The following is a 13,053-nucleotide window of genomic DNA, read 5'->3' on the forward strand; positions in this document are numbered from 1 at the left end:
GTAGAAGTGAGTAGTTAAACTGGTCCAGCCAAAACCAATTTGATCATGCAGTGGAAGTTAACCAGTTTTTGAGGCCAAGGGGACAATACATTTAAAGTAATGATCATGTTGTTCTCTAATATTTTTACACCTTTAATATCTTACATTTTTATATGTTTGTCTGCTGATTTTTATCAGGTAAAAGAATTTGTTTGGAAGTATCTCAAGACCATGAGACGAGTTACAAATGGCAAACCATTATGTACATTACTTATGAAGTTACCACCTATACACAACTGTACAGCAGTATTAACAGCAGAACATTGCCTCTTACAATTTCCTTGATTCAGCCTTAAAAACAAGGGGCAGATGATTTTATGTTAATAACTTTAGAATAGCTAAATCCAACTATCATGATATAGCTTAACAGCATTTACTTAGTCCATAATTATGTTTCCAAATCACGTTTCTTTCCCGGGAGCTGTTTTGTCAATGGTGCTAAATTCTTAAGACAGAAGATGAGAGACAGGCTGCGCTACTCACATTCTCCCCAACGTCCACCCACAAATTCAGAACATTTCTACAAAAGCCATCTTTCCATATCACCTATTAGCAACAGTATTAAAGAGTAAGATTGTGTTTTCTCTTATTTTGCCTGTTGCTTTACAATTCTATAACAGAAATAAATGTTTCAAAATTACCGAATTCCTATGTTGAAAACCGGCAGCTGGGTAGAAGATATGCTTCTGCATTTCTAGTATTTTAAAATCACTGTGTGTCTCCATTTTCTCACATTTCTGCACGTGTTTTACCTAGTCATCTGCTGAGAAAGAACGGATTACAATTTTAATCTTCAGTGAAAAGAAAAAGAATGTGAAAAGGGATCTCAACAAAACACAATGAGATGCTTTATATAGGACTAGGTTTAATAACAAGGTCAATACGTCCACATATCTGAGGTAAGAACCAGAGAAGCAAGAGAAAAGAAGGAGGCAACAACGCTGTTGCATGAACTTCAGAAGATTTCTGGTTTTGTTTTTTGAAGGAACAAGGACTTTTTCTGTAATGCACCTAACCAATAAATGTTGATTTGCATCAGAAAAGCTACAAGCAGTTATAAATTAACAATTGAAGGATAAAGTCTTGCTTCAGAGAAGAAACAGGCTTCTCCACTCTGTTTCTCATTGTCCTAGGCAAAGAGCAACAGTGTGAATCTTGGAATTTTAACGTAGAGTCTTTGGTGGAGAAAATACTCTGCCAGCCTATCTTTTCCGAATTGCAACCTCTCGTTAAGATCAGCTTCTGTCATGTTGCTGCTTTTAAAATTAATCTATTAGATGGAAGTCTTTTCTGTATATACTGTATTATATCAGCTAGGATTGTTACAATAATTCAATCTTGTCTATTATATAACACAGACCACACACCATTTATGTTAAGATATACCCTTGGGTTTATTTGTTTTAAGGCCGGGCGAGGCAGAGGCAGATGTCTGGCTTATCACAGCATCACAGACTGGTCAGGGTCGGAAGGGACCTCTGGAGATCATACAGGCCAACCCCTGCTAAAGCAGCTTCATTGAGGGCAGGTTGAACACTCGTGTCCAGGTGGGTTTTGAATGTCTCCAGAGGAGACTCCACAGCTTCTCTGGGCAGCCAGTTCCAGTGCTCTGTCACCCTCAAGGGAAAGAGTTTCTGCCTCATATTCAGAAGGAACTTCTTGTGTTGCAGTTTGTGCCCACTGCCCCTTGTCCTGCTGCTGGGCACCTGGCCCCGTCCTGTTGACACGCACCCTTAAGATACCTGTAGGCACTGACAAGCTCCCTCTCCGTGTTCTCCAGGCTGAACAGGCCCAGCTCGCTCAGCCTTTCCTGAGAAGGAAGATGCTCCAGTCCCCTCATCACCTTCGTAGCCTCCGCTGGACCCTCTCCAGTAGTTCCCTGTCTCCTGAACCGGAGCCCAGCACTGGACACAGCACTCCAAACACAGCCTCACCAGGGCGGAGCAGAGGGGGAGGGTCACCTCCCTCGACCTGCTGGCCACGCTCCTCCTAATGCGCCCCAGGATGATCCCACTGGCCTTCTTGTGCCCCAGGACACGCTGCTGGCCCACGGGCAACTTGCTGCCCACCAGAACGCCCAGGTCCTTCTCCGCAGAGCTGCCCTCCAGCAGGTCAAGCCCAGCCTGTACTGGTGTGGGCGGTGGTTCCTCCCAGGTGCAGGACCTCACGCTTGCCCTTACTGAGCTTCATTAGCCTCCTCTCTGCCCAGCTCTCCAGCCTGCCCAGGTCCCGCTGAATGGCAGCGCAGCCTTCTGGCTCGTCAGCCACTCCTTCCAGTTCCGCATCACCCGCAAACTTGCAAGGGTGTGCTCTGTCCCTCCATCCAGGTCACTGATGGACGAGTCGAACAGAAGCGGACCCAGCACTGACCCCTGGAAACACCGCGAGCTACAGGCCTCCAGCTCGACCGTGCTGCTGATCACAACCCTCCGAGCTCTGCCCCCCGCCAGCTCTCAGCCCACCGCACTGGCCGCTCACCCAGTCCACACTTCATGAGCTAAAATATGTATATTTTGTTTTCCTATTTTTTATTCCATTCTGATTACTTTTTGTATGAGCATTTGCTGTCTCTCTCCTTCCATTAGAGTGCAAACGATTTATGCTTATGATGCGTATTTGGACATCACCCTACAATGTAACAGAATGAAGTATGCTCTGGCAGTACACAATATTTCAACACAAAATTCTGGACAGGCATCTTACATTACAGCAAACGTATTATGGTAGCAAGTCATACCCTGCCCCCGTATCTGAAAGTCTGAGTACAGCACTTCCAGTCATGTCTACATTTATTGCTTAAGTAATAAAAAAAATATCGTAACAACATGGTATGTGCTCATCGTGTAACGTTACAGTTATGCACCATAATACCATTTAGATAAAGCCCAAAGGCACAAATTAGTACAGAATAAAAAACCCAAAGGTGTGAAACGCTAATCAATCCAAGTTAATAACCACCCAAATTATTACTACACTGTTACTGTGCCTTTCCTACATTCCTCTCTCATTGCAGTGCTTCGCACTCCCACAAATTGGCTCTCATGTATGATTTTAACTCCATTACTCTTTTTTTCTCGTCCCCTTAAAAAATGAGTATTTTCCAAATTATTTTAAATGATGATCAGTGGAAGAAGTTCTACTAATTCCACCTCGATATTTCTCTTACACTGACAACTAAGGGAAAAAATAAAGATCTGAAGAAAAAATACACATTTAACTTCACTAAGTTATTGAAGGATGGATGCCTGCAAAAGGAAATGAAAGGAATAGGTTGAGACAAGAAAAAAAATGCTGAAAGGTGAAAAGCTTAGATAACTATTTGATTAAGTCCTGGAGAAACAGAATTTTTAAAAAGGCAGTATGAAAAGACTCTGTGGGCAGAACGTTGTGCTCTGTACTAGCGTACTCAGAAACACATTATGGAAATGAGACCGGTCCAGAAAAAGTAAGGGAATTTGCATACATGAGAACTAGTCATAGCCTTCAAGGTCAGTAACTATGCAGCATCTTTCCTCTCATTTCATTGTACTGTATGAGAACTGGGCTATCAGTATACAGATTTATATATGCCCTTTAAACCTGATTGTCAGCTATGATGCCCAGAAATTTCCCATGCATTGAAGAGTCTTAAAAGTCCAGTTGGAAGTACTTAAGAAGGAATATGTGGTTCTGCATTTGTAGGCACATTTATTTCTTTGCTTAACTCCTACCCCCCACCTCTAACTGGCATCATTAATTCTCTTGAAGCTGCCTAAGCAATAAAAAACTGTCAAACAAAACCGTACTGAAACACATGGAACACAAGACCTACATAACGCATTTATGTGTACCCTCACATGAGAAGCAGACAGTAGTCCTTATGAACACTGACCAACCATCTATTTTTCTTTCCCAGTTTTATATCCTTTCATCCTTTTTCTTATCTTTCTGTTATTTGGACAGGCCCCATATAAGATAGGCCGATTACATGACTTAAAATAAAACCCAAACAAAAAAATACTTAATAAGCCTTGTTCCAATTGCATTGCAGTAGAACATACACCCATCTTGTTTTGCCTTATCTATAGCACTGAAAAAACTCAAGGCAGAATTAGCAGCTAGAAAATAACTAAATGGATCCCTGACAATTGATGTCTTTTGCAATGTGATTTGATCCTTCTTATTTAATGAGTATCACATTTATTAGAACAAACTCAGTTTTGTTGGAGAGTGACACTGATAGGCCTCCAGTTCAGCCACAGACAACCGAATCCAAACCCTTAATCTTCAGAAGAATTGAAGTCAGATAACAATCATCAAGAAGTCTTCAGAGCCACTATCATCTCAGGATTCAGAGCATCCTAAGCATTTGTAACAGGAAAAAAATGTGCAGGAAAAATGGACAAACCTAAACTTAACTTTTGATGTGATAAAATAGGGAGCTGGATATAATGCAAATTACTTAGTGACCTTTGGAGTGTAGACTTACTCACCACTACCATAACGCATATACCGTGAAACTTGCCTCTACCAGTGGAAGACATTTCTTTTCCTCCCCATGGCTCTGTTAGCGTAACTCCTCTGGATGTCTGCCCTATTGGCCCTGCGTATCCTACCAACAAAGGGCTGAGGAACCAGAGAGCTGCTAAAAATGCTACAGCACTCCTAAATTTTAAATATCTGCCACACCTTTGGGTGAGACAAGTTTGGATTCTGATCACTAACAATCATTTTTACCTAGATAGAATTTATGGGCAAAATAAGATTCTTACTTAAGAACTTCTGCAGTACTGAAAAAGTTACAATAACACAGATCCACAGAATGCACCATGATGTTGATACTAAGTATTCCCCATGACTTTGTTAGCATCTCAGTTGGCTTCCATATTCCTTTGGGTAAACTGGAAAATTGGAATCTCATTTCTGGTAGAAATATCTTTGGTTAGGATAGCTGCTGCCACTTCTTTCCTCTTCTCTGCTTTTTTCCCCAAGGCAAAATCACAGAATAAAATGTAACATTTTGTCTTCTATTGCATCTTGGTTTTGTTTCTTTTTTTTGGCTAACTTTTAGTTTAAGTAAGCTTTCTCACACATTTCTTGGGACGCTACAAGATCATGAGGGGAAGAATGTATTACTGAACTTCTCATCCTTCACGTTTCCTGGGGTAACATCTCCAGAGTATATTTTCATTAACTTTAAACTTTCCTAGTTTTAGGTTGCATGTCTATAATATAAGCTTTTCAGATACACTGCATGTTTAGTATTTATCAGAGTATAATTGTATCAATCTCTTAACAAGATGTGTTGGGAGCATCATATAGAAAACACGACAATAGCACAGAGTAAAAGAGAAAGCTGTTCTCAAACTGAGTTAACATCTACCTATACGTATATACTTAATTTGTTCTATGTGATCACTTCTGGTAGCCTTACTATACATCACTTGAAGAAAAAGAATGTAATATCCTGAAAAGTTGTGAAACGATTTCCTTTGTTCCTGTTTCCAAAACCAAAATAAAGATAGTATCACAATGATATTGCAAACACAGTTACATAGATTTTTGAATTAGACAGAATGGAATAATAAATGTTTATGATCCTCCCAAAAAAATCATATAAGCAGGAGGGAGAAAAGGTAATGTGCACTGTGGTGCATCACTGAAAAGTATGTGATCTTGTAAGTGAAGACAGATGGTGTAAGAGCAGCAAATTGGGTGCGACTGAACTTTTGAGGACTGCACAATGCAAACGAAAGAAAGTACTTTTCAGTGACTTTCTTTCTGCATATATTACAAAAAACCAACATCAATGACACAAATTCTTAAGAGTTTCGGTACCATGTCATTGTAAATGTTCTTAGTTGCCAATCTCCACTGTAAATTTACATCGAAAAATACGTACAGCCACCTGTTGCTACTACTACCATTGGTTAAGATGAAAACGTTCACCACTTAAAACAGCCACTGTTCTTGGTTACCTTTTCCTCATGCCACATCAAATATTGCCCTGCTGAGCATTTGGGCCAAGTTTTCTTTGCCCTCCATTTGCAGCCAATGTACCTTACAGAAGCCATGCCTGCATGTGTGCGTTGTGTCTTTCTCTCCCTTTCCACATTCAACTCCAGCTGAGCATTTGCTTTTCTATTCTGTCTCTGCATGCTCAGGCAATTTCTTATTTCCCCACGTAGCTAATCTGATACATCTGCTTGATTGTCTGCATGTCAGAATGGACCGTCCTTGAACTCCACAAAATGCAATACCAAGATAAACTGACAGCACAGACAGACATCATGCAGAAACCAACCAACCAACCAAGGCAGTGGTGCATTCTGACTGAATAGACCAGCTGAAAGATTCTAAGGCCTTCTCATAATGCTGTGTATTAAAGAGAGGAGACCATCAGCAAACATATGCCTTCCACAGAGACCACAGAATGGATCTGGTCTCACAACAAAAAGGTGTGGACTATATTCTGTATGAGAGACGTACTTCCTCTGGCAAAGCTAACAACAGTCATGGACACATGACTTACCACATTTTCCAAAACCTCCAGTCATGAGGTCTTTAATATAACAGGCACAGTAAAGCACAACAAGTAGGTAGATGGAGGAGTTGCAAGCAGAAATATGCATGGCATTATTGTTCCATGCACAATTATTGCCTAGGCCCCAGGTTTTTTTCAAATTCCTTCACATCAGAATTTCTTTTTCGTTCCTCTCAATCTCCATAATTAAGGCTATTCCTAGCCAACAAGAAACTGTTAACTCCAAGTGGAGTAAAATAGGGTAAAATAGTGCTAGAAACATCTATTCTGGTTTAAGAGGCAGGCAGAATAAAAAACCTTTACATGTTTAAATATAAACTTTATAAAGAAAAAAATCATACTGAAATTTATTTATCCTTTTTCATACTTAGTGGATTCTTCAAGCTTATTTTCAGAAAAAACTGATATCATGCTTTTGAATGTGTAAATTTTGAAGTCGCAATTTTATACACTTATTAGTAAAAAAGAGCTATTGTAAAGGTAGCTGAGCCTCACTGCTTCAATGAATTTGGTTTATTTCCACCCACCAAAATAATGCTGCAAAAATGTTGTTTAAAACAAACAAAAAAATCTTATTCACTGCATCCTTCCAGCACAGATAACACTCTGGATCTGTTTTTCCACCAGTTTTCCAGCCCCTTTACAATAGCTTCATCCAGTCTGTATCTCCCCGCTTTACCATACTAAGTTTAATGCTTCTCTTTGTTGAGGCATGGGGTGCGTTCCCACATACTCGAACAAAATTAGTTAGCTCTTATGTGACCTATGCTTGACAGATCTATGGTGACTTTTACCAATCGTCTTAGCTTCTTAGTGCTAATAAACAGTTTATTTGTTCCAGAACTTTTTGCATTTGTCATCTGATTGCAGTTGGCCTTCTTAGGGTGATTGAGCTATTAAATACTCCAGCTATCTTGGTAACATCTGCTGATAGCTTAACATCCCCTTTAATCTGTTCTGTTATTTCTTGATTTTGTAAAAAAAATAAAATTTGCTGCTAAAGCATTATAGAATTATTCTTTTTTTGTCCTTGATGTCTTTTGGTAATCGTATTTTTCTAAAAGTTTCTGTCTCTTCCCATCCCTGTTCACGCAATTTCATTAGTTTCTCCTTTTTTACATTTCCTACCAGACTCCATTTCACCAAAGAATTTGTGATACAGACTTCTTCCTGTTGTTGCCATATATTTAAACTCTGCCTCATCTTGAAACAACTTGCTTTTGTGCTCTTCAACAGTACTGTTAAGAAACTGACAACTCTCAAATTTCTTTCCTCCATATGAATTTACCTATCTTTTTTTTGGTGTTTATTGACACCTGCCTTATTGAAGTTCACCATCTTTATGATAATATTTTCTTTCTTTCCTTTTCTAGTTACTATCAACTCTTATCATTTCACAATCATTCATCCCAAGGTACTTCTCACAATGGCTTTAATCAAAACTAGACTGATTTTCTCATGGTTTTCCACTAACTTCCACACGACAAGCTGAGGTATTAAATTTTAGTAACAAAGATTCTGTTGCTATATTAATGTCTTTTGTATGTAGAAATGTGGGACAATTTTTGCAACTAAAAAATCCCAAAGACTTTAAAACATACAAATAGACTTTCATCCCTTTTGATGTGAGCGTTTACCTAACACTCAGACTGACAGGTTGCTTCTGCTGTGGGCTGAAACCAGTTATTGAGGCAGACATTCACCAATCCACTTACTGATTTACTTGTAAGTATTTCTTTTTGTAATTATGTCAAGAGTAAAAATTAAGTCACTTTTTCATTTTTTTTTTACCTCTAGGTTTTACCCCTCTGATAGCAGCATTGTTATTCTTGCTACCCATATCTCCCCACTGGCATCTTTTGTCTGCTTCTCATTTTTAGACAGCACAAACCACTGAACACAGTACAGTACCATATTTGTATTCAGAACCTGGCAATAGATATCAAACTGTATTTCAGCTGCTGCTCCAACCTTCTGATTGCTAATCCATAATTGGTACATGCTATTACTTCAGCTCTTGAAAAACACTGGAATTTTCACCGAGCTTCACTTTACCTAACTGGGAAATAACTTGCAACCAACAGGCTCAATGAGGTTTGTAATCTACTGTATGTCCAAAGCACTAACACTGAAAGCCCAGTATGAACCATTTGGGTAAGAAATTTATCAACCTCAAAACCGTTTCAGAAAAGTCAATTTGTCCTTTTCACTTAGCATGCAGCATGCAGAAGCTTTGCTTGTTTTTCTACCTTAATGTACTATTTCCAGAGAGGAAAGAAACTTTATCTTTTAAAGTAGCTTTAAAAACATAATTCTAAATTTGTAGCAGTGTGTGTGACTTTTCTGTTTTTAAATTTCTTCTCCAAAACAGAGCTCAGCCTCATTACACACTTCTTCCCCACCACTCTTGGGGATGTAAGAAAATGTAAAAATTATGCTGTTTTCACTGCAGTAGATCACTGATGCGTAATACAAAAAGCTAAATAATCACAACTGTTTGCACATCAAAGCATTATTATATATATTTAAATATGCCTGAACCACTCTTTGTATTTTTTCTCATTATAACTATTCTTTTTTAATTTTTTTTACCACTGGCAAAACCCCTTCTAAAGGCTTTCTCACTCAATGTTTACATACTATGCAAACTGCAATCCCAGACAATTCATCTCTTTCTAAAGCAATTTCTGAGGCCTTCTACAGTCATGGATGGCAGCAGCTTGTCCCTTCCTCTTCCCTGCAGCTTTCCTCATCTAAATAATTTGATATTTTACTGCTTCGTGGTATGAACTAATTAAATTGTGCATGCTTTTGTTTTGTTTTGCCATTTTCACCTTTCCTTCTTAACAGCTATTTTCTGTTCATTCTCTCAATAGAGGAATTATAGGCATATCTTCCTAACTACATGAAAACAAGCACTTCTCACTTAGTGAGGCTGAAATAAACATGATGTAGTACCAGATTAGGTGTTCTTGCCATATTCTGCAAAACAACCTTTAAGTTGCCCAACTAAACAGTGACAGACACATATTTATAACAAACAACTCATGAGAGCTTTTCAATATAGACCACTTGTTTAGTGGGATGTATTCTGAAGAGCTACAAAGCTGTTATCACTCTACTCTGAACTTTCTTGGATGAACATTATTCACAGAATAATGTTCTTCCAAAGAGAGGAAGGAACATTTTGAAGCTCTTCCCTCAGTTTGGAACAAATCTAAATCTAATTTGCTGAAAACTAGGACAGTTTTGACCACAGTAGCAAACATGGTCTGTGCTAACCGTCAGGACATGCCTTAATCAAAACTCAAAAACCCCACAGATTTGCTGTACTTTAGATCAGACCAAGTTACACATACTTAATTTCCAAGACACAATGTATATGCTGCAATACTCTTCTACGTATTCTGATGTTTTCAAAAAGAAAAACGAAAGACATTTCATATTTGCAAATGTTAGTACCAATTACCTCAACATACTGAGCAGCACAGCTGTCCTGCCTAGGCTTTGTAATGAATAGGAGTACTTTAGTTTATATTGATAGCAACAGAGTAATGAAAACACGCTGTATTGTAACATACCTGTAAGGCAAGGAGTGGATGAGAGTTAAAGAGCCTCAAATTCAGCACCCAGACACACAGCAGTCCTCTTTTCAAACCAGACACACAGTGTGGCCCTGCCATTATTAGTAGCTCCTGAACAACAGCCCTAAGAAAGAAACCACTAAACACTAAGACCTTCAGTACCGTGTGGAGACAAAGTCACAATCCAGAACAAAATTCAACTATTCTGTGCCTTTAATGCTTTGATTATATGTAAGCACTAACCTTCATATGGAATGACTTGTATTACTGATACTCTCATGTATGCATTGCAGGGCTGTCACCTTACAATTTATCCGCTTTGTCCTTTCAGTTGTGCCACAAGAAGAGCTCACATGTTTTTCTCTAATGCATTTTCTTTGCTCATAGTTTTTTTTCCCAGGAAGCTCTTTAGTTATTTGATACAGTCCTACCTGATCTGCTTGCCTTCTCGAACATCGTACAAAGAAAAAAAGACATCTGTGTCTTCTCCAATTGTATTGTAGGTGAAGCTCTTTAGACTGAGGAAGAAGTGATGAGGCACTGGCATACGGCAAGCTTCCCCATGACGCTGACGAATTGTATCCACCTGTTTAAAAACAACAAAAATGAATTTTAGCTCTTCACAAATAAAAGACATGACCAACTGGATAATTTCAACTGAAATTCTGCTCTCTTTTCTCAAGTTTACTCTCAAATATATTCTACCTTACAGATACATACTAGATTAAGTTTTCTTCCCCTATTTTTTTCCTCTCTTAATTTGAATAGTTTGAGAAACCACAATAACCAAGTAAAAAGGTTTATGCACATAAAATCTGTTTTTATAAAGTAAACAAAGTCAATCCTATTTCTCCGATACTGTCTTGATACAGAAAATGAACTATAATGAGATGGTGATAGGGCAGTTCTTGATGATTTCCATTTAAAGCAGATGGATTTCAAAGCATTTTTAAGAATAACATTTGTAATTTCTTTTTAGCAGATACAATTCATTTATGTAAGTCATTTATGTGGCCAGCAGGACCAGGGCAGTGACCGTCCCCCTGCGCTCGGCGCTGGTGCGGCCGCACGGCGAATCCTGTGTTGGGTTTTGGGCCCCTCACTGCAAGACAGACACTGAGGGGCTGGAGCGTGTCCAGAGACGGGCAGCGGAGCTGGGGAAGGGGCTGGGGCACAAGTCCTGTGAGGAGCAGCTGAGGGAACGGGGGGTGCTCAGCCGGGAGAGGAGGGGGCTCGGGGGGGACCTTATCGCTCCCTGCAACGACCTGACAGGGGCTGTGGGCGGGTGTGGGGATGTGTGTGTGTCTTCTCCCAGGTAACAAGTGACAGGACAAGAGGAAATGGTGTTAAATTGCACCGGGGAGGTTTAGATTGGATGTTAGGAAAAATTTCTTTACTGAAAGGGTTGTCAGGCATTGGAGCAGGCTGCCCAGGGAAGCAAATGAGTCACCATCCCTGGAGGTACTTAAAAGACGTGTAGATGCAGCACTGAGGGACATGGTTTAGTGGTAGACATGGCAGTGCTGGGTTAATGGTTGGACCTGATGATCTTGGAGGTCTTTATCCACCTAAATAATGGTATTATTTACAACCCGGGCTTTACAGGCTAACATTCCCTGCAGGTATAACAAAAAGAAACCTTAACAGCAGTGCATAAAACGAGCAATCAATAAAGTAAAACAGCAGAAAGGTTTACATTTTGACTCAGTATACCAAGACTTATTTAGTGAAAATTGGGTGGAGGGAAAAAAAAGGAGTATGATTAGAAATTAATTTACTCTTTAAGTTTTATAACCCTTTATATCCATTGTATGCTGATCTTAATAAACAGGTTGCAGGAATATCTCAAGCTTGCTAATTAGTCTCCTCTGAATGAGTAGACAGGTACATACTAACAAAGAAAATCTAGATTTTTCAGACTTCCAACCCAGATTTGTAATAGCTCAAAGTCAATTTTGTTTGGTATTTTAAATTAAATCCAAGTAAATCCTCATCCTTTAAAGACAGGTACCTGTGGAAGCTCAGTTCTTCTGAAAGATTAGACCCAGATTCCATGACCAGGATGGATTACGCTACTACAGAACGGATATGTGAAGCAGAAGCCTACTTAGTCACATGTTAGCAGGAAAAAGAAAACTCACATGGGCAGATCAAGGCTTTTGATACCACTACAGAAGTTGATCTTTTAAAAACAACAGTTAGAGCTAAGGAAAAAGAGACCTAAATGGAAGCTAAAAAGGACCTTAGTTAATTACTTGGGAATCTTCTGAGGAAGTGTTGTATGGGTAGGGATTTACCCAATAATCTCCATCATATCTTTACATACATTACCAAAAAATTAAAGACAACAAATATTGGTATGTAGATGATGTTTACCTGTGATGTGCTCTGCTGGACACTGTGTCTACTTGACAAATGCTGTGGAAATACAAACCAGTAAAATTTAAACCTTTTTGAAAGTAAGAAATATTTACCTTATATCTCTATAACAACAGAACAGTAATTTCAAAATATGACTGTTCAAGATTATTCCCAAGTTTTCATGGCCTTTTTTCATAGTGTATCATCACTCACAAGACTACTAGCTTTCCTAAAGACTTTTCTCAGATAAACCATTTCTTAGCCTGACTACTTGAATTAACAGGTGGTATTTTACATTAGCTTTAAAGTAAATGGCTGTCACAAGCTGGACAGAATTTCCAACGCTGTAATAGCATTTCTTTTCGAAAAGTGCATCACCCTATACTGTATAACCTATGTGTTCTCTTGCTAAGTGGGGTGATGCCCCACCACTAATCCTCATCTACCAGTATGCTGTCTATGAAAGGGTGCATCTGTTTAAAAATATAGACATCTATAAAGAAGGATGGATTTTAGACTTAAATTTTTTGCTCTGAGCAGAAAATG

General features: G+C 39.0%; 1 protein-coding gene across 12 annotated transcripts in view; it reads right to left on the minus strand.

Annotated features, from left to right (window-relative positions):
* DOCK3 (dedicator of cytokinesis 3) overlaps positions 1-13,053 on the minus strand; it is a 224,660-nt gene that overhangs the window by 120,639 nt on the left and 90,968 nt on the right. For all 12 annotated transcript variants that reach the window (XM_040590724.1, XM_040590720.1, XM_040590726.1 and 9 more), the window contains exons 8-9: positions 12,523-12,564; positions 10,578-10,732 (exon numbers count right to left, since the gene is read on the minus strand). In XM_040590724.1, the coding sequence (XP_040446658.1) occupies positions 10,578-10,732; positions 12,523-12,564 (197 nt within the window). The remainder of the gene's footprint in view (positions 1-10,577; positions 10,733-12,522; positions 12,565-13,053) is intronic.

This window comes from Falco naumanni, chromosome 4 (genome assembly GCF_017639655.2).
Source record: "Falco naumanni isolate bFalNau1 chromosome 4, bFalNau1.pat, whole genome shotgun sequence".
Classification (NCBI taxonomy): Eukaryota; Metazoa; Chordata; class Aves; order Falconiformes; family Falconidae; genus Falco; species Falco naumanni.